General features: G+C 43.8%; 1 protein-coding gene across 20 annotated transcripts in view; it reads right to left on the reverse strand.

Moving 5' to 3' along the window:
* TRIP12 (thyroid hormone receptor interactor 12) overlaps positions 1-22,964 on the reverse strand; it is a 495,519-nt gene that overhangs the window by 220,837 nt on the left and 251,718 nt on the right. For all 20 annotated transcript variants that reach the window (XM_029615415.1, XM_029615414.1, XM_029615411.1 and 17 more), the window contains 3 exons: positions 19,583-19,651; positions 19,328-19,493; positions 7,445-7,562 (listed from right to left, as the gene is read on the reverse strand). In XM_029615415.1, the coding sequence (XP_029471275.1) occupies positions 7,445-7,562; positions 19,328-19,493; positions 19,583-19,651 (353 nt within the window). The remainder of the gene's footprint in view (positions 1-7,444; positions 7,563-19,327; positions 19,494-19,582; positions 19,652-22,964) is intronic.

Consider the following 22,964-nt stretch of genomic DNA (forward strand, 5'->3'; position numbering starts at 1 on the left):
AGTCCAGGACCTGTGAAGGATTCAGATGGTTCTTTGCCTGATGACCCAGCCGAGGGAGCGCCGGCGATGTAAGACTTTAGGTATTGCCAGCCTGCAAAGGTCCTCCGATTTCGCCCGAATGAGCCAGTCGTCTAGATATGATTGAACCAGCACTCCTCTCTCCTGAGAGCTGCTGCTATAAGAACATGCCATACTGGGTCAGACCAAAGGTCCATCAAGCCCAGCATCCTGTTTCCAACAGTGGCCAATCCAGGCCATAAGAACCTGGGGCAAGTACCCAAAAACTAAGTCTATTCCATGTTACCATTGCTAGTAATAGCATTCTAAGTCAACTTAATTAATAGCTATCACCACCATTACATTGGTGAAAGTGCGGGGGGGGGGGGGGGGGTGTTGCCAATCCAAACGGCAGGGCCTGAAACTGAAAATGGCTCCTGAGGACCATGAATCGGAGATATCTCTGATCATCTTTGCGGAGTCCAAAGTGCAGATATGCTTCTGTAAGATCCAGGGAAGCCAGGAACTAGCCCCTGTGCACCGCCGCAATGACTGAGTACAGAGTTTCCATCCAAAAATGTGGTACTTTTAGAGCCTTGTTCACCTGTTTGAGGTCTAGAATCAGACTGAAAGTGCCCTCATCTCTCTGAAATAAATGAACCACCCTCTGTCATCACCCTTGACTGGAACGGATCTCTCAGGTTCTTCGTCCTGATCCGTCCCGGGGAGGTGATTAGGAGGCAGGGGAGAGTCAGGGCCAGGGTGCCCCTGGCAGGTTCGAGGTCCCTTGGACTCCACGAGGTGAGGTACCATGGATCTTTCGAATCCTAACAGCCCCCCTGTGGTTCCGACAGCCTGGGGACCTTTCGGGGAGGCGGATCTTGAGGTAATTCGCTCATTCCTGTTTTACCTGGCTGTGACCTGCTTGCTAAATAGGCTTTGTGCATCAGCAGCACAAAGTTTGCGGATAAAGTAGGTTGGTCCCTGGAATCACCCACCAGGAGAATGGGGTCGTCATCAGGAAAATCCTGATCTTGAAAAGAGTCCTGGGGGAGGGGGAAAGCTGGGGTAGGAGATCCCCTCCCTCTGCTGCTTGAGCAGATACGGCAGCAAAATAATCCAAAATGGCTGCCTTCTACCAGTAATCACCCCAGCCCCCCCTCACTGGAACAAGGGGAGCAGGCAGGGTATCCAACCCCGGCTCCGGAGTCGTCTACAACCAGGGGGGATGGTCCCTCCAGGACCTGCCTAACCCCCTGGGAGGACCAGTACCATAAATAGTTCAGCTGTAGAAAATCTTCCTTGTTGTCCTGCTTGATCCTATGCTCAAAATGGCTAACTATCCTTTCTATATCTTTAAAAAAAAAATAATTTTTTAACTTTTAGTTCAGGACCGCAGGTTCTGCACCACCTCCATCTGCTGGGGACAGAGAAATACTGAAGAGACGCAGGTGGCACACCAGATTAAGAAGGGGTGCCCTTCTAGTTTTTCTCTGTCTCCAACTGCTGGAAGGGAGGCAAAACCCAGCAGTCTGGATTGATCCGGGTACGTACAGGGAACATTCTCCTCATGGTGCAAGCTGTCATCTGTTGACTGCCTAACTTTCTTTACTATATCTACTAGGTTTGAGATTCTAATAGCAGGGGAAATGTCATGGTTTGTCTCCCACAGATCCCTTATGAATTGTCAATTGAGGTGTCAAGACTCCATTTAGATTTGGAATAAATGATGAAGAACCTTAGGAAATCTATCACCCAAATAACAGAGCACATGAGTTTGTTTGCTTCTGCCTGAAAGGTACCCTTGATCAGCCAATTGTCCAAATAAGGAAGCATATGCACCATGGGTTGTATAAAAATAATGCAACACCAGTAAGATATTTTATCACCACCTGAAGAGTTGAAGCTATGTCAAAAATCAGTATATGGTACTGGAGGTGGCATTTCCCCACAATGAATGTGAGCCACTGCCAGTGACTCGAAGTGTCTCTATGTAAATGTAGACTTCCTTCAATTTCAAAGAACATAGAAAACATCTAGATGCTTACCCTGAGCACCTTTAATACCCCTTCCTTGCTCTGGAGGAGATTAAAAGGTACCCAGAGTAAGCATCTTGAGCTTTTTCCTTTTGAGATATTTATTTAAGTCTCTTAGGACTAGGATGGGATGGAACTGGGTTTTTTTTTTTAACTAAAATATCTGGAATAAAATTACTATTAAACATTTCTATAGCACTACAAGATGTATGCAGCACTATACAGGATTCTAAGCTGGACAAATCCCCATCCTTTCTCTTGCAGTTGGACATGTTCTTCAATCACCTTGACCGCCAAGAGGAAGAAGATATACTAATAGTAATTATAGAAAAAGAGCAGTTGGCCCATCCAATCTGCTCAATTGTACCATGCTGCAGCAACATATTTCAGCCCTTGGTTGCAAAAGCTTAATATAGTAATGATGGCAGAAAAAGACCAAATGGTCCATCTAGTCTGCCCAACAAGCTTCCCATGTAACTGCTGCTCCGTTCAGGTTACCCCCAAGTCTTACGTTAAGAGTAGCAATATTACAATTCAAACCAAGCAACTGTCAAACCCATTATAAAACTGTTTGCAATGTTTATACAGGGTAAAGAGCCTCCATGATAATTTATTTATTTAATTAAAAATTTTCTATGCAGTCATTTAGTAGTGCACCATCACAACGGTTTACAGTTAGGCACAAATATGTGGTTTCTCAATTATCCATAGGGTGCCATTATTATACGGTTACATAGTTCAATAATATACTCTAAATGGGGAATGGGTGTGGTACCATTTACGATTAACTGTCTTTCTAATTTAGTACTTAATTGTGAGAAAATAATAAAAAAAATAAGCAATTCTGCTTTTTCTTGGTGACTTCCTGTTTTGTGTATGTGTTGTTATTCCCCTACCTCACTGTGAAATGCTTTTTTGAAAAGCCATGTTTTTAAGCCTTTTTTGAAGAGTTTTAATTCCTTTATTAGTCTTAATTCCAGTGGTAACGTGTTCCATAATAATGGTCCTGCCAAAGATAGTGCTCTCTCTCTAACTTGGATCAACTTTGCTGTTTTGACTGAGGGTATGGTTAGCAGAGCTTTATTGGCCGATCTGAGATTTCTTTGAGGGACATGTAATCGTAATGCGGTGTTTAGCCAGTCAGAATTTTCGTCATTAATTAGCTTATGAACTGTGCATAGTGTTTTAAATTGAACTCTCTGTTCTATTGGGAGCCAGTGTAGATCTGCAAGTGTTTGGGTGATATGATCTCTTCTGCCTTTACCAGTAAGTATTCTGGCAGCCGAGTTCTGTAGTATTAGCAGTGGTCTGATAGTGGTGTATGGTAATCCTAGGAAAAGTGTGTTACAGTAGTCCGTGCTGGCAAATATTAATGCTTGTAGTACTGTACGAAAGTGTTCCTGATTTAATAAGGGTTTTAGTCTTTTAAGGACCATTAGTTTGGCGTAGCCTTCTCTACTTTTATTGATATGTGTTGCTTAAGGCTCAGTTCAGTGTCTATAATTACTCCTAGGTTTCTAGCTTTATCAGTTAACTCTACTGATTTGTCATTTTTAAGTCGAATGGGATTTTGAATTCTTTCGATGTTTTTTCGTTCAAGATGTATAATTCAGACAATGCTCTTGAACATGCTTTGATTTTGGACTTGGCCACAGAAGCAGCCCTGTGTTTTACTCTTGTCTGCATATCAGTACTCCAGACTATACAAGTCAGTGCCCAGCACTGTGTCATCTGAATCCTGAGCTTTAACCTTAATGTGAGTATATAAGTACCACAAACTGTAAAAGTCAAGGCCCAGTGGTGGCTGTCTGAATCCAACTCCCCTTTTTCTCCTACCATTGAAGCAACAGTTTAAGTTGCAGTTGTGTCACAAACATCAAGGCTAACTGGTTAAAGGTAGTAATCCCTGTGCATTCTGTTGAGGGCAGTTAACTGCTGCTCTATGCAGATTGACGAGATGATCTCCACCTTTTTAAGGAAGAGAGGATCAAAAGGAACTCTCACCTGCTTATTTCCTACCCTTTTCCCTCTGAATCCGGGGGGGGGGGGGGGGGGTGGATGGGAGGAGAAGACAACTGATTTCAAATAGACTTGCTCCAAGTGGTGAAACTCCTCAGAGAGACATTTGGACATCTTGAGAACCCTCCTCAACCCCGCTTTGCAGGACAAAATGCCTCCCCATGCTGGATAGGAGAAGTTCCAACCTTCCTTTCTAATCCTCAGGAAGCTAGGAGAAATTTCAGGTAGCTGGACTGCTGTTGGCAAAAGAGGTTCTCTGCACTGAACATAAGATATGCCATACTGCTGCAGACAAGGGTCCATCAAGCCCAGTATCTCGTTTCTAAGAGTGGCCAATCCAAGTCACAAGTACTTGGCAAATACCCAAACATTAAACAGAACCCATGCTACTAATGAAGGCAACAAGCAGGAGCTATTTCCTATTGATTATTAGCAGTACATGGACTTTCCCTCCAAGAACTTATTCAAATCTTCTTTTAAACCTAGCTACTCCAACTGCCCTAACCACATCCTTTGGCAATGAATTCCAGAGCTTAATTGTGCATTGAGCAAACAATTTTCTCCAATTTGTTTTAAATGTGCTACTTGCTAACTTCATGGAATGTCCCTTAGTCCTTGTATTATCCAAAATAGTAAATAACCAATTCATATCTACCCATTCAATTCCTTTCATGATTTTGTAAACCTTTATCATACCACCCCCCCCCCCACACACACACACAATCATCTCTTGTCCAAGCTGAACAGCCCTAACTCTATTGCCTTTCCTCATAGGGGAACTGTTCCATGCCCTTTATCATTTTGGTCGACCTTCTCTGTACCTTCTCCAGTGCAACTATATCTTTTTTGAGATGTGGCAACCAGAACTGCACACAGTATTCGAGGTGCGATCTTTAACATGGAGGGAGTGGCATTATGGACATCCTGTATTTTTTTGCCATTCCCTTCCTATTAATTCTTAACATTGTTTGCTTTTTTGACCGCCACAGTACACTGAGCCAACAATAACAATTTCAATTTAAAACTGATGTCCAGATCTTTTTCCTGGGTGGTAACTCCTAATATGGAACCTAACATCGTGCAACTACAGCGTGGGTTATTTTTCCCAATATGTATCACCTTGCACTTGCTCACATTATATTTCACCTGCCATATGGACGCCCAATCTTTCGTTCTCGCAAGATCCTCCTGCATTTTACCACAATCAGATTGTGATTTAACTACTCTGAATAATTTTGTGTCATCTGCAAATTTTATCACCTCACTCATCATACCCCTTTCCAGATCAATTATAAATATATTAAAAAGTAACAGTCCAAGTGAAAATCCCTGAGATATTCCACTGTAAAAGTAGACCATTTAATCCTACTCTATCTCCTGTCTTTTAACCAGTTTGCAATCCACTTATCCCATGACATTTTAGTTTCTTAGAAACCTCTCATGTGGGACTTTGTCCAATGCCTTCTGAAAAATCAAGAACACCACATTTACTGGTTCACCTTTATTCACAAGCTTATTCGGCCCTTCAAAAAATGTAGCAGATTTGTGAGGCAAGACTTCCCTAAGGTAAATCTATGCTGTGTACCATTAAACTATGATTATCATGATATTGTTTATAATAATTTCCATGATATTTCCAGGCACTGAAGTCAGGCTCAACGGTCTACAGTTTTCCAGATCACATCTTTTTAAATATAGGGGTTATATTGGCCAACTTCAGGTACAGTGGATGATTTTAATGACAGTTTACAAATTACTTGTAATAGGTCTACGGAGTTGTAAAACTCCCAGTACCATAAAGCCTCTCCACACAATGGAGGACACCACCATCTGTTTTGAGGAGCTCCTCACTGAGGATGCAGATAGCACCCTTCCCAGGGTCAAAGCAGCTCCTGCTGCAGTGGAACTTTGTGTCAACAGCAATGTCTTCTTTGGTGCTGAAGGAGCTGGCCTCAAAGGGGATCCCTTGCAATGCTTAGGCACTCTTCTCTGCACCTCATTCTATACCTTGGTCTTCCATGCTAGCTCTGATCCATGGCAGACCCGTGAGATAGCACCAAAAAGGGGGAGCTTTCCAGACAGACTTGTGGAGCTGGGAATCAAATGAGGACTCGCTCTAGGAGACAGAGTTGCTGTGTTGCCAACCATTGCACTGGGGCTTGAAGGCCTTAGACATCACTGCATCCTACAGACCTCCATTTTTTTAGGCACAGAACTGACACGTGAGTGCTAACATTCTACAGCAACAAGCATGCCTTGAGACATGGTCTGGGCCCAGATAATGTGGGTATTCTGATGAACATGCAACAGACACCACAAACTTCTAACTCACTAACTCAGGCCTTCTTGGATTTTGCCTTTCCTTTATTTTTTATCTATTTTTGACTGCCACGATGGTGAAATGAAAATAGAGTTGCACTCTTCCAAAACAGCAACAACAAAAAAAAAAAATCACCAGAAATAAAGAGAGAGGGAATCCATCAATGCAATAGCTCAGACAATGAGGCACCAGCTGTGCACAGAGCTCCCATACATGCTCAAATGTTTCTGAGCACTGATAGCTGGGTCCATATTGGCGCTGTTGGATGATGTCAACCACTGTTTATGGCTGATCTAATCCTGCTTGTCGACTATCATAATGCCTCTGTATCGATTCATGGTATGACTACACTTGTACTGTATGCAGTTTCTGTTGCTCAGTCTCAAAAAAAAAAAAAAAGATATAGCAGAATTAGAAAAAGTACAGAACAGGGCAACAAAAATGATAAAAGGGATGGAATGGCTCCCTTATGAAGATGGCCAGACTGGTTAACACTCCATCTTGGAAAAGAGATGACAGGGATATGATAAAAGTTTATAAAATTACAGTTAAATAGGGAACGATTATTTACCCTTTCAAATACTAAAATAAGGGACATTTCATACAACTAACCACTAGCAGATTTAAAACAAATTGTAGAAAGTATTTTTTTCACATTGCACACAATCAAGCTACAGAATTTATTGTCAAAAGACATGGTCAGGGAACACTAGGAGAACGGAGTTTAAGAGAGGTTTGGACAAGTTCCTAGAGAAAGTCCAAAAACATTTATTAGCCAGATAAACTTGGGAAAGCCATCGCTTATCCCCGGAGATTAGCAACAAGAAATAGATCTACTTTTTAGGATGAACTTGTGGTACCCGAACTGACCACTGTTGGGAGACAGGATGCGGTGCTTCATGGACCTTGGTCTGATCCAGCATAGCATAACTTATGTTCTTTTTTGCTGGCACTACTACATTAATTTAGCATTAAGTACAAAATATAACCAAAGGAAGGGCAGCAGTTCATAAGCATCAGGAATATTTTAGCAGTTTTTCATTATTCAAGAAAAATTAAACTGAGAACTTACCAAATAAGAGAAGTAAGCTCATAAAGTTCTTGAGGACTTCGAGGGACAAGATCAATCTGTTCTTGGCAGCTGCCATTTGAAGCACCACAAAGAAGAAAGTGAAGAGTTTCTGCAATATCTTTAAAAATAAGTGCATTAAATATTATTTCTCATGTACTGTCAGCTCATGATCCTATGACAGCTAAATTTATTTACTAAGCCTCTGCCCAAGAAGTTACAATCAAGCTGCAACATTTTCCTTTGCTGCAAATATTTCTATTTGCATTAGGGTATACAGAGCAATAATTTGTCTCAATTTAAAACCACTCTGCCCTAATATGCATCCAGTAGTTTCAGATCAGTTTAAATATACAGTTGTATAAACCTTCCATCTCTTGCTTCCATAACTTAACACTTACTTACATTTGATAAATTGCAGCCACAAAATACTGTTCCCGATTGTAGTTTTCAACTGTTGCTGGTAGCTTGCAGCCGAGCAGATTTTTATAATGGAAACCTCATACAATCATTGTCACAGGAAAGCTTTTCCATGCAAATTATGTGGGGTAAAGCCAGAGGAAGAAGGTGCAGGAATTTCAAAACAAAATCCCAATGCCAACTTCTGCCAGCCTATCCCTGCCCTGCTGGAACAATTTTCAAAAGAAAAGGATCTATGGAAAAACAGTTACCTATGGAAATCCCTTTCAAAATTTTCCCCTCAAGTAGCAGTGATGCTTAAGCAGTGGATATAGTTATAACACTTCAACCATTTCACAAGAATAACTAATTTCAAATGCCAAAAGATCTAAATGCATTCAAACTTGCATTTTGAAGAAGTAAAATGCAACAAAGTACACTGAAAACAATCAATCTAAAGACTGAAATGTAGCGATAAAATGGAAATTCTTAATTTATGAGTCACCATCTTAGCTGTTTTATTCACAATTATAGACAGTATCTCAGGGTAAAGTGTAATTAAATACATCAGGAGGTTTGAACTGCAATTTGCAACTATGATAGATCCAGCACATTTTATACAATCACAGCACACCATCTTTTTATTTTAGTAATTTACATCATTCACATCATTTTAATGTTTACTCTCTGTATTTAACGTGTATATTTTCCTGCACAAGTAAGTAACTTGATATTTTTAGCTATAACAGGTGTTCTCTATAGACAGCAAATAACCGCACAAGAAAGTGACACCATCCAACAGTGCTGACATACAAGTTTTCCATAGCACTCTAAATTTTTACAGACAGCTTTTCTGGGCATATGTGGGGCTTCCTGGGCAGCAGCCACTACCTCTGCATGGCTTACCTCAGTATAAGCTAGTAAGAAACCAACTCCAGAAAGGGAAGCAGGAGGGTTTGTGTGATTGGCTGATTATCCTGCTGCCCATAGAGAATATCTGCTGTGGGAAAGGAAGTTAATCAGCTACAGAAATGAGACTGCTTAGGCTAAGGGATGCCTTCCAACAAAAAGAAGAACTAGCTGCCAATGGGCAGTAAACATTTTTTTAGTGGGGGAAATTCCTCTCATGATTTATACTTGCGGACAGAAGTGCAAGTTGAAGCTTTACAAATCTCAGTTGAGGCTGATCTAAGGCCATCAATGTAGCTATGGCTCTAATATGAGCAGCCTTGACAAGCTCTTCTAGAGTCAGACAGCAGATATCTCCTTTTATTATATCCAGCCATCCAATTAGGAGCTGAACATTATCCATCTCAAACTGGAGGCATTCTCCTTCAAAATAATTTGATGAGATAAAAAGGAATTGGAAAAGTCAAATTAGAACGGTCACCAAAATAGAGAATCTATGAGCTTAGCCATGACAAACACTGTTATGAGTCCTTGATTTGCTTGGTTTCATTGGGAATTTAAGGTCATTTGGAGAGGTGCCACAGGCATATCATCAATTGTTGAGGCCATATAACCCAACATCTTCAATGTCTCAAGCTAATGTCTGATGACTTCCTTCACCGCGGTCATTAATTCAGTGTTGCTGCTAAAAGGGAGAAAGGCTTTTGTCTGAATCATGTTTAGTATAGCACCAATGCATTCCAATTGAAGTGAAGGACTAAGCTTTGATTTTGGGTAATTTATGATGAACCCTACTGACTAGCATCCAGATGCTATAGCATATAGATTCTTTTGCCCCTGCTGAGATGTACTCTTGACCAATCAATCATTCAAGTAGGGAAAAACACACTCCTAGCTTGTGTAAACATGCTATGACTACAGACATTTTGTGAAAACACATGGAACTGAAGGAAAGCAAAAAGGCAACATGCGACACCAAATGTGTTTGTCTTCCTACTAGAAATCTGAGATACTGCCTGTGAGTGCGATGTATCTCTGAATGTATGCATTCTTGAGATCCAGGAAGCATAGCCAGTCTCCTTTGCTTAGAAAGGAAATAATGATGCCCAGAGAAATCAACTAGAACTTTTCTTTCACTACAAATTGTTCAAAGCCTTTAGGTCTAGAATGGTACAGAATCATCCAAGGCTTCTTGAGAGTCAGAAGGCACTTAGAATAAAATGTCACCCCTTTCTCTTAAAATGGCTAGGATTCAAGCATACTGGCCGAAAAAAGAGAGCAGCTCCTGTTGCAATATCTCTGGTGCCACAGATTTTGAATGGAGAAATTACTTACCTGATAATTTCGTTTTCCTTAGTGTAGACAGATGGACTCAGGACCAATGGGTATTGTGATCTTCTGCTAGCAGATAGGAGACTGAGTCAGATTTCAAGCTGATGTCATCCTGGGTACATATATCCCTGCACTGACCTCACTTCCTCAGTATCGTCTTCGAAACGTCAATGTGGATATATCTTTACTTAAATAACTTGCTTAAACTTGACTGGTTCAACTGATTTCCAAACTGGAGACCGCCAGTGCACTCAACCGATTAATGCCGACACTGGACAACTGTGGGTGTCTTGAACTAGGGGCAGGCCGTGGCTTACCTGTATTTGCTTAGTCTCAAGGTTTGCCATCAGAGGTTCTCCCTTTTCTGAAGCAGCCATGGGCGGGATGCTGAGTCCATCTGTCTACACTAAGGAAAACAAAATTATCAGGTAAGTAATTTCTCCATTTCCTAGCATGTAGCCAGATGGACTCAGGACCAATGGGGATGTACAAAAGCTACTCCCGGACGGGGCAGGAGACTGCCCATGGCCCACTTAGTACTGCCCTTGCGAAGGCTCTGTCCTCACAGGCCTGAACATCCTGGAACACCTGGAAAAGGTGTGGAGGACCACGTCATTGCCCGACAGATCTCGGCTGTCGACAGCAGCCTGGTTTCCACCCAGGAGGCTGCCTGTGCCCTCAGAGTGAGCCTTAACCTATAGGGTTAAAGGTTTTCCTGCCTCTATGTAGGCCGCCTTGATTACTTTCTTTGATCCAGCAGGCTATGGTCGCCCGTGAGGCCGCTTCCCCTTGTTTCTTCCCGCTGTGAAGAACGAACAGGTGGTCCGTTTTGCATACAGGTTCCGAAATTTCCAGGTATCAGACTAGAAGTCTGCCTATGTTTAGATGGCGAAGAAGGCACGAGTCTTCCAAGTCCTTTATGTTCATCTGGAGATGGTTGCGAGATGGTTTGGTTCACGTGAAACTGGGAAACCACGTTCGGTACGAAGGAGGGGACAGTGTGCAGTTGTATGGTTCCAGGTGTGAACCTAAAGAATGGTTCCCAACAGGATAGTGCCTGTAGTTCGGAGATGCGACGAGCTGAACATATTGCCACCAAGAATGCAGTCTTCAATGTTAAGAAGCGAAGTGACAGACCATGTGTTGGTCTGAAGGAAGCCCCAGCTAGGAAGTCTAATACTAGATTGAGATTCCATAGACACACCGGCCACTTTAGAGGTGGTCGGAGTTGTTTAGCCCCTTTCAGGAAACGGGACACATCTGGATAGGTTGATAGTCTGATGCTGTCCGCTTCGACTCTGAAACAGGTCAAAGCGGCAACACGGACCTTGAGGGAGTTGAGTGACAACCCTTTCTTCATCCCATCCTGTAGGAACTACAAAATCATGGGGATTTTGGCTGTTCACAGGAGAATCCCGCGGTCCTCACACCAGGCTTTGAACACTCTCCAGATTCGTATGTAAGACAGGAATGTGGAGAATTTGTGGGCTCGGAGCAGGGTGTCAATCACGGCCTTTGAGTAACCGCGCTTCTTCAGGGGAGTCCTCTCAAGGGCCAGACCCTAAGAGAGAATCGAGACGGATCTTCGTGGAGGATCGGGCCCTGCCCGAGAAGGTCCCTGTGTGGAGGTAGGCACAGAGGGTTCCCCACAAGGAGTCTTCGCATGTCTGCGTACCATAGTAGTCTTGGCCAGTCCGGGGCCACAAGCAGAACTAGACCCCTGTGATGCTCTATCTTGCGGATGACTGCCCAATAGTGGCCATGGGGGGGGGGGGGGGGGGGGGGGGGGGAGGTGAACAGAAGGTCTTCCTCTGGTCAGTTCTGGACGAGGGCATCGATTCCTAGGGATTGTGGCTCTTGTCTGCGGCTGAAGATCCTGGGGACTTGGGCACTGAGATGGGTGGCCAGTAGATCCATGGCTGGGAGGCCCCAGCGATTTACTATCAGTTGGAAGGCTGGGGTCGACAGCGTCCATTCCCCTGGGTCTAGGCTCTCTCTGCTGAGGCAGTCTGCTGAGACTGTCTTTTCCCACGATGTGGGAGGCAGAGATCCCTTGTAGGTTTATCTCCGCCCATGCCATGAGGGGGGGTCTATTTCCAGAGACACCTGCTGGCTCTTGGTTCCTCCCTGGTGGTTGAGATAAGCAACTGTTGCGTTGTCCGACATTACCCTGATTGACTCACAGACACGCTAGTCTGACTGCTCGAGCTTCCAGGCGGTTTATGTTCCATTCTGCCTTTTTCTTGCTCCATTGTCCCTGGGTCTTCAGTTCCTGACAGTGGGCTCCCACCCTTGCAGGCTCGCATCTGTAGTGAGCAAGATCCAGTTCGGTGGGGATAGGGTTGCTTACTCTGCTTAAGTGGTCTTCCTGTAGCCACCATTGGAGCTGGGCCCGAACCTCTGCTGGTAGTTGGAGGGGAATTGAGTAGTCCTGGGACAGTGGGTTCCATCCTGACAGTAGGGCGCGCTGGAGCAGTCGCACATGGGCCCTTGCCCATGGAACAACCTCTAGCGTTGATGCCATGAGGCAGAGGACTTGACGATAGTCCCATACCTTGGGGCGTGCATTGGTCATCAATCGTCACAATTGTGCCAGTTTCCTTCTTCTTGGAGGGGGGGAGGAAGACTTTGTTCTGTTTGGTGTCGAACCAGGTCCCCAGGTACTTTAGCGACTGAGAGGGCTGTAGACTGCTCTTGCTCATGTTCACAACCCATCCAAGCTCCTGCAGTAGGCTCTTGACTCTGCTGGTCACCTGTCTGCTCTCCTCTGAAGATTTCACCCTGATCAGCCAATCGTCCAAGGATGTACCAGGATTCTTTCCTTCCTCAGTGCTGCTCCCACGACCACCATAATTTTGGTGAAGGTCCTGGGGGCGGTTGCTAGGCCAAAAGGAAGTGCCTGGAACTGGTAATGGTGACTCAGTATTGCAAAGCGCAGGAAGCGCTGGTGATCCTGATGGACTGGGATGTGAAGATAAGCTTCAGAGAAGTCCAAGGAGGTTAGGAACTCTCCCGGTTGTACTGCCATTATAACGAAGCACAGAGTTTCCATGCGGAAGTGTAGCACCCACAGATAACGGTTGACGTTCTTGAGATCCAGGATGGGCCGGAATGACCCTTCCTTCTTGGGAACGATAAAATAGATGGAATAGCGCCCAGTATTTTGCTGGGGCATGGGCACCGGATTTATTGCCTTCAGACTGAGTAGTCTTTTTAGTGTGGTTTCTACTGCCAGTCTCTTGGAGTGGGAGTGGCAGGGTGATCTCATAAATTTGTCTCGAGGGATGCTGCGGAATTCCAGAGTACCCTTCTTGAATAATGTTTGGGACCCATTTGTTCGACATTATCTCGACCCATCTTTGGTAGAAGAGGGCAAGTCGACCCCCTATATTTTCTTCCTGTGGATGTGTCGGCCTCTTCTCATTGTGGGACATGGCTGGAGCCTGCCCCTGGTCCTGCTCCCCTCTTGGTCTGTCTGCTCCGAAAGGGCTGGGACCTTCTGGAGGGGTGAGGTGCCTGGAACTGTGCATTCCTGTAGGGTCTAAAGTGCTGCAATCCTTTGCCCTTGGCTCTTCTGGGGGAGGGACCCAGAGATCTTTTATTCCTATCTTCAGGTAGTCGAGGCACTACAGATTTGCCCCTTTTGTTGACTAACTTCTCCAATTCGTTTCTGAATAGTGAAGATCCTTTAAAAGGCATTCTCATGAGATTCGCTTTAGATGTGTCTGCAGACCAATTTCGTAGCCATATTTGTCTTCAGGCTGCCACTACCAAGGCAACGCCCCTGGCTGAGATGCGCACTAAAATCTGAGCTTGCATCAGTGAGGAAGGACGCTGCAGGTTCCATCATCTCCCCGGTTTGAGATCTGGAGGTATCTGTCTCTCTCGAGAGGAGTAAACAGGAATATGCCACCAGTGCGCAGCAGGAAGCAATCTGCAGTGTCACTGCTGTTGCGTCAAAGGCCTGCTTAAGGATGGATTCCAATCGTCTGTCCTGCGTGTCCTTCAGTGCCACTCCTCCCTCAACAGGAATCGCTCGCTTTGAGACGGCACAGACCATAGCGTCCACTTTTGGGAAACGCAGGCATTCCTTGGTCGCAGGTTCCAGAGGGTATAGGGCTTCCAATGCCCACCCCCCTTTGAAGCTGGCCTCCGGGGCATTACATTCCAGGTCAATCAGTTCCTGGATGGCTTCCATCACTGGAAAGTAGCATGAGGCCTTACGAAGGGACACCAAGATGGGGTTCTTTGGTTCTGCCATAGGATCCATGTCAGGAATACTCAGCGTCTTTAGGGTCTGGGAAACCAGGGCTGGTAATTCGCCCTTGTGGAAGAAGCGAAGCATGGTTCCGTGTGGTTCCATCCCTGGAGGGATTTCTCCTTCCTCCAGGGAGTCACTCATCATCTGAGGTGTCTGGATCTCTGTTATGGAAGTTCTTTGTTAGGCGAGGCATGTGTTGAGGCATCCGAACCGGACCGGGAGAATCTAGAGCTCCTGGTAGGGGTTGAGCCTGGTACGCAGCTAGGGCTGGTTGCGCCTGAATGAAGGTTTGCAGCCCTTTGAAGAATTCCACCCAGGAGAAGGTCCCTGGGTCCATGTTGATCCCAGGCAGGGGTGGAGTAGGGGCCCCAGAGGTGCCTTCCTGTGGGGAGGCCATGTCGGAGATACATAGGTCCGGGGAGCAATCGTCAGTAGTTCCGGACCCCTCTCCCAACAGTAGGGGTCCAGGCTTTGGTTCCCCCTGGGCTTCTTCGCAGTACTGGCACAGACAGGACTCCAATTCAGGCTGTGCGGCTCTTATGTGTGTGGTATAGTGTCCGCATCTGCTAGGAGACAGAGATACTGCGGAAGTGAGGTCAGTGCAGGGGTATATGTACTCAGGATAACGTCAGCTTGAAATCTGACTCTGTCTCCCATCTGCTAGCAGAAGAGCACAATACCCATTGGTCCTGTGTCCATTTGGCTACACGCTAGGAAATGATCCATTGATGGGCAATTTGGAGGGAACCTCAAAAGACATAACTGGTAGCCTTCTTTCACTATCCTCATACCCACCAGTTGGGAAGTTATAAGTAGCCAATGATTTGTGTAAAATCTCAGCCTCCTTACAACAGTTAAGTGCTTCAGAATTATTGCTTACGTGCTGTGGATCCAATAAAAAATACAATCAGTTTCTGACCAAAATACTATGTAGCTTTTGAGCTTCTTTGAGCCCAAGGATGTTATCTGAAGCTCTATTGCTACCAGGGGGTGAGTGAATGGAGGGATATGCCTGTTTGGAGGCAAAAAAAAAATGATGCCTTGTTGGTCCACTTAAACCGCAGAGTTAGAGAGAAGATCAGAAGTGAATGCAGAGAAAGTCTGAAGCCCCCCCCCCCCCCCCCCCCCCCCCCCCCCCATTTTTTGTTTCATCCACTGCCCTTTTTTTTTTTTACACTATCTTCAAAGCAATTAGCTCCATTGCAAGGCATGCCCACAAGCCTTTCCTGCATATCCTCTCTAGTTAAAAAAAAACAAAACAAAAAAACAAAAAACTGTTAAATAAAATAAATAAATAGTTAGAAGCTTGCAATAATAAATCTGTGGGTTCCTAGTGCCATGGCAAATGATCTTGACGCCATCTCAAAAGCAACATCAGTCGAACAGATCAGAGGTTTCCCACACTGTTTTCCGGAGTTCATCAGATGAACAAAATCTCCTTCATCTCTTGAGAAAAATGCTCTGAAATGTCTTCACCCCTTCCAGAGAAGTGTGCATATACTCAAGCATGAAGATCTGATGGGATTCTATGAAAAAGCATGGTACAGCATTCTGAAAGAACTTTCTCTGATTTTGTGGACTTTGTCAAAAAAAAAGTCATGTCCTAGAGGCAATGAGAAATGAGCATTCAGTCTCTGGGCCTTTTCTAAGGCAGATTCAACTACCAGAGATCAGTGTGGTAACTGGGATTAGTTGAATCCAGGAATAGATTTGGACATTCATATCTACCTTCTTATTCACAGTAATACACAGCACAGTCTTCCACATTTTTTCTGTATCTCTTGAAAAGAGTTGGTGGACAGGTACCCCAGCCATATTAAAGATTTTAGGGAAGCCAAAAAAAGGGTGCACTGGGCTCATCTTTTACCTCTACATTAAACTGAAAAACCTCTTAAAGGGAGGGAAGGAGAGGTTTTCTGGGAGGATATATACTCCTTGCCCGAGGATGAAAGGTGTCTGAGGGGAGACCAAGAAAATCTTTTTCCGATCCCGATCCTTCAGATCCATGTGCTGAACTCCCAGGACTAATCATATTTAGAATATGAATTCAGAATCACTGGATCTGAAGTCTGAGTGGGGACTAATTCAATTGGCTCTACCACCTGTGTCAAAATGCTTGGTGCTGGCACTTGAAACTGTTGTAGGTGTCAAGAGAGGACCTTGAGGATCCTTCTGTCAAATTCTCTTTAGAGGTCTCTGAGGTCAACACTATAGTGGGCTCAGTAGGCAAGTAGAGGTCCTTCAGAGTAGCCAATAGGAAGTACAGATGGTAAATAACAGGAATTCTGCAGCTTGTTGATGGTGCTATCGAACTCCAGGAAAACAAGTTATCTTCCTAACGTGGTCTACAACAACCACAATCTCAATGCTTTCAGGTTACTAATCTTCATACCAATAAAGATCAACACTCATACTTTAAAGAATGTCTCTGATGCTCAGCATCATGATTAACATGGATCCAAACAAACCCAAGAAACCCTTTTTCAGTGCTAAGTAACTGAAGCAGGATCATTCTGCACTCTATGCTTCAGTTTGAAGTGGAAACTCCTTCATTGCCAAAGTATCTCCAGAAGCAGGTGAAGCTCTAGGGTTCTTCAATGTTTATGCCCTCGGTATGGAAATCTACGGTCCAGACTTTCTCTGGTGACAATATCCTAAGGTTTCCATTGATGGAGCTTGATGGCTCTGGGAGACACCTTTGGGCAATTGCCACATGCAAGGACATCCTGTCCATCCCCAAACACTACATAGAAAACTCGCAATGACCCGTGAAGGACATTTTTAATTTATTTTATTTATTTGTTGATTTGACATCTTTAAGTCATAGCAGGAGCAGCATTTAAAACTGTTTAACTTCTTTTCCATTATAAAGAAGAGAAAAACAGAAATCAGAATTAAAACATCACAATGATCAAAAAAAAAAAAGCCGACTCAAGTCACTATAAGCAGCACTCATTGAGGGGAAGGCGCTGACCACCTTCAATGAAAAATAAGTGAAAATGTCAAATCTGAAGAAAAGTAAACAGGATGGAAGATAAAAGAGGTCCATGCTTTTAGAAACTCAATCTGAGGAAAAAAAAAAAAACAAATGGAAAAAATCCACAGTAGCATTGCTATGAAAACATGTCAGGCATCTGCATGGATGAAAAGAGTGACGAGTCTCACTCATGCCTAGAATAGTCTTTTAGGATCCTCCAGACAGGAATAAAAATGTTCTGCATTAGTGCTATCAGATGACATCACACACATGTAATTTATCATCCTCTTGTCCCTTGAACACAAATTAGTCAGAACTCTAAATGCACAATATGTAGAAACATTTTCCATATGAATGTTTTTCAGGATAACAGTCAAGTACTTTAAATGAAGTAATCATGATTCAGGGTAAAATTCTAACAAGTGTTTAAGGCATCTAAACTAACAGATTATGTTTCAGTTTTATAATCCATAGCCTATAAAAGTTTACATTATAGGTCAACTGTTGTAAAATGAATTTCAAGTATCAACATTCAATGCAAGATATTAAATACAAATGTTTCCTGTCAAACTGGGAATTAATTTTCAAAAAGTGGAACACATGTACCTTACAGGAAATCTGTAACTTAGACTGTTCCAGTCAGGCTTGAGGTTTTCACAGCCCAACCTGGAACAGTGGGATATGGTTTTAGGTTGCAGCGTTTTTGTAAGAATGTTCCACTAGCATAGATCCACAACTATGCAATATGTCGCCAACTGCAATGGAGTCTGAACTGAACTATCAAAAATTTTAGAAACATGTTAAAGCTTTCCTGTCCCCTACTGCTTGAGTGGCTAGGGTTGCAGGGCTAAAGGGTTTAGCAGTGAAGAGGAGGATGTTTGTTGTTTTTTTTAAAATATTTTTATGGATACTTTTATTATAAACCACTGAGTTTTGCTTATAGCGTGGTATATTAATTTTAAATTAAATAAAAAGTAGGTGATGTGGTCTAATATGTTCAAATTATCACCAGCAGAGTAAATGGCTATGTTTCTCTTGGTGAATAACCCAGAAAGCATAAACTGTCACAACACTGTCACAACACATCACTTTATAAAAAAAGTCAGAGAAATTCAAAAACCCAGACTGGAAAGAAACTATGCATGACAAAATCTTGACATTGCAATGAGAAAAAACAAAAGTTGTGTCCTATATGGTGTTTCAAACTAGCTCCAACTTGAGAAGCTCCTTTAAGGCAGTATACAACACACATATTGACTCCTTTACACTATTTTGAGAGATTACCCTATAATTTTCAGGTTTTTTTTTATGCGAAAACATTTTTATTGTTTACAAAGAAACCAGGACAACATCCACGATGGGGAAGGGGTTCTGCATTCCCCACCGGGTAATTTAACACAGCATAGGCTAAATGACATTCCCCCACACTCTCCCCCCGATCTATCCCTCCGAGAGGTACAAGAACTACAAAGACAAAGTTCAAAGATCCGAAATCTGCAGTGCAGTTATCTCATCCAACCTGTCTCGTGGTTAGTGGACTAAGTCAAACATTGTTGAGAATTAAACTGCGGGCTCTGTGCGGTAAGGATTGCAGGTATAATTTTCAGTTTTATTTAAAAATAAAACCATCTGTGCTTATACCAAGACAGCATCCAACTGATTCTGGCTCCAGCTTTAAAAAGGCAATATAGAATTTTTAACATGCTTTATCTAGTAATATTTAAAAATGAATGCTATCTTATGGACAGAAGAGTTTCACTCCTCTGCCCTAAACATAGTAATGTTAAATTTAACTATAATTCCAACGCACTTAATATTTGCAGAGTTTCCAATTTCTTTGCATCTTGTCTTTTTAGTGGATTACAGTGCAGAACTTGGATGCCCAAGAATTCAGGACACAGAATTATGACTGCACTAATGACAAAGCAATCTTGTAGTAAAAACTGGTTGACTACAAATAGTTCATGTAAATAAAAGGACTAATGATCAAAGAAACATACGCACTTACTTTGCTTCATGAGTTGCACTGCTAACATAGGGCAATTGGAACACATCAAAGAGAACATGCGCACCACCATAATAAACATCCCAGAACTCAGGATTGGAGGTGTTACCACCAACAGTTGTTGAATATTTGTGAGCAAATCCTTAGAAGCAACTTGCTGAAGCAAATTCTGCAAATTGAAAAAGATAGAAAATAAAGTATACATAAGGTATAATATGACTGAATATACAATATGCAGAGATCAGCAAAAATTACTACCTCCTCATGTTGGAAGTTGTCCACTAGCCGTGCAAAACAGAGACAAGTGCTTTCTACAGACTTTTTATCCTGTTGATAAAAAACAGGCAATATTTCCATTAATATTCTTGATTTTATAATATAGACAATTCCTTACAAAAGCAAGCCATACTTTAATAGAGTTGCATTATACTGCAAAATTATCAATATAAAACAAAATTAATTTTCAGCACGAGACATCTTAAGATGATCAAAAGGGAAACAAATATTTAAGGACTGTGGGCCAAATTTTATAAAAAAAAAACTCTCAACTTTAGTTGCTGATTGTCAAAGGATCCTTCTTGCTTTTGCACCAACAGACAGGTCTCTCACCTAAATTCCCTTTGTTATTCTCCATCAGAATGTATCATGGAGGTTGCAGTGCCACCTGCTGGCATAAAAGACCAATGCTAGCTTATTATGAAGAACTCATATTGCCTTTCTATTGAAATCTACCTTGTTACATTTGCTCCCTCAGTTCAAATACTTCCATAGCAAAACTGGAAAACAAGACAAGAGAGAAAATCAAGAGGACTAAAACCACATCAACACACACCACCATACCCTCTTGACCATTATTTTTCAGGGCAAATTGGTTCAGACTGGTTGGTGACCAACAGAGAACATTTAGTAGGTAAAAAATTCTTCTGGTGTGTCTCTACCAGTCTGAATCATGTAGGGAATTACAACAGCAGTATACTACTCTGATGACAATCATAACTTGCAGAATTTACCTACAAAATTCTACAGTCACAGACACCCACCTATCAAAACATTGTAGCTTTACAAATTCCTGCCACAGATATATCCACTCTATCCTGTGCAGTCACCATAGTCCTTATAGCAAAAACTTTCAGAAATCTTTGATACAAAGCTCCTGCTTTACAGATAGAGTTGCTTACCTTGTAACAGGTGTTCTCCTAGGATAGCAGGATGTTCACCCTCACACATGGGCGACATCGGATGGAGCCCGGCATGGAAAACATGACTGGCATACTGAGCATGCCCAGCATGACACTATCCACGCGGGGACCCTCTTCAGTCTCGTAACAGATTACGAAAAAATAAAAAAGGAGAAACCCAACTCCGCAGGGTGGTGGGTGAGTTTTGTGAGGACTAACATCCTGCTATCCTAGAACACCTGTTAAAGGTAAGCAGGATGGTAGTCCTCACACGGTGAATCCCTAGCTACAGGCTGCACCCGAACAAAGAAACAGACAGACACTTAACCAAGTTTCAACGGGCACAACAATACTGGTGCTGTTACTAACAGAGGGCTCTAAGCAGGAAGTAGGGTTCTACAGTTGAAAGATTCCAAAGGATGGATTGGCCGAAACTGCTATTGTGTCGGCCATCTCTGTACAAGTCAATAGTGAGAAGTGAAGGTGTGGAGAGAACTCCACGTCACACCCTTGCAGATCTCATCCATGGGGACCACTCACAAGTGGGCCACAGAAGTCGCCATGGCTCTGACAGAATGAGCCTTGACATGGCCTCTAAGTTGCAGTCCCACCTGATTGTAGCAGGAGGAGATATAATCCGCCAACCAGTTGGACAGAGTCTGCTTAGTAACAGCAACTCCCAATCTATTCCTGTCAAAAGAGATGAAGAGTTGCCTGGACTGCCTATTGCCTGCTGTCCGCTCCAAGTAGAAGGCAAAGGCTCTCTTGTAATCCAGACTGTGCAAAACCACCCTGTCATGGAAGAACTTTGTATATGGTCGGTACATCACTAAGGCCTGAAGCTCTGACTCTGCACACTGACGTGACCAAAAAGATGACCTTCCAGGTCAGGTGCCTAAGGACACAAGAACGTAGGGGCTCAAATGGAGGCTTCATGAGTTGGGCTAACACCACACTGATGTCCCAGGACACAGTGGGAGGCTTCAGTTGAAGCAGGCCCCGCATGAAACGTCCCACAATGGGCTGCACAGAGATGGGTGAACCATCCACATCCTGGTGATAGGCAGCAATCATACTCAGGTGTACCCTAACAGAGTTGGTCTTTAGGCCAGTGTCCGAAAGCTGCTAAATTACTCCTGCATCTTCGGTGTAGAGCAGAAGAACGGATCTATGCCACAGTGCTCACAACAGACTGAAAACCTCTTCCACTTCAGGCTATAAGACTTCCTAGTGGAAGGCTTCCTGGAAGACACCAGAACTCGAGACACCTCAGAGAGGTCGAAGTGCTGCAGAATTAACCTCTCAACATCCAGGATATCAGAGACAGGGCCTGGAGTTTGGGATGGTGCAGCGTTCCCTGATCCTATGTGATGAGGTCTGGGGAGGTTCTCAGGCTGATCGGCTTCTGGAGGGACAATTCTCACTAGAGTGGGTACCAGATCTGCCTTGGCCAGGGAGGAGCTATAAGGATCACTGTTCCTCCATCCTGTTGAAACTTCAGGAGAGTCTTCATTACCAGAGGAAGCAGTACAGAAGGCCTTTGCCCCAATGACAGGCAAAGGCATCTTAGGCTGGTTCGCCATCTACCCTGTACAGGAAGCAGAACTGATCCACTTTCCTGTTGCAGAGGTTGCGAATAGATCCACAACCGAGGTCCCCCAGAGGCAGAAGATTCAATCCGCCACTTTGAAGAACCACTCATGGGGTCGGAAAGCTTAACTTAGCTTGTCCGCAGCACATTCTCCGTCCCGGCCAGGTCATGGCTCTGAGCACCATACTCTGCTACAGAAGCCAAGACCAGATCTGAATGGCTTCTTGGCACAGGAGGAATGACCTCGTACCTCCGTTTGTTGATGTACCACATTGCCACCTGGTTACTGATCTGGATCAGAACAACTTTGTTGTTCAGCCGATCCCTGAACGCCTAGAGTGCATACCAGATCGCCCGGAGCTCCAGGAAGAATCTGACACTGTGCTTCCTGGGCGGACCACAAGCCCTGGATGAGGAGCCTCTCAATACAGGCACCCCACCCCAGATTGGATACATCCATAGTGAGCATAACCTGGGTAGGGGAACTTTGAAAAGGCACCCCCTGACCCAAATTGGCTAGACTCTCCCACCAAGACAAGGTGTCCCAGAGAGGGAGTACCGCGGATGCAGAGGTCTTGGATGGCCTGCCGCCACTGGGACTGCAAGGTCCACTGGGCTCTGCACATATAAAAGCAAGCAAAGGGGATAACATGGACAGTCGCAGCCAAGCAACTCAAGTCACAGCATCTGGCGGGCCGAAAACTGCCGGCCCTGACGGACCACTCCCACAATGGACACCAATGTGAGTGCTCGATCACGGAGAAGGTATGCTTAGGCCTGAGCTGTGTCCAACCTGGTGCAAATGAATGTCAACTGAGGTGATGGGTTGAGATGGGATTTTGGGTAGTTGACAAACTCCAGAGACTCTTGA

This window comes from Rhinatrema bivittatum, chromosome 9 (genome assembly GCF_901001135.1).
Source record: "Rhinatrema bivittatum chromosome 9, aRhiBiv1.1, whole genome shotgun sequence".
Taxonomy (NCBI): domain Eukaryota; kingdom Metazoa; phylum Chordata; class Amphibia; order Gymnophiona; family Rhinatrematidae; genus Rhinatrema; species Rhinatrema bivittatum.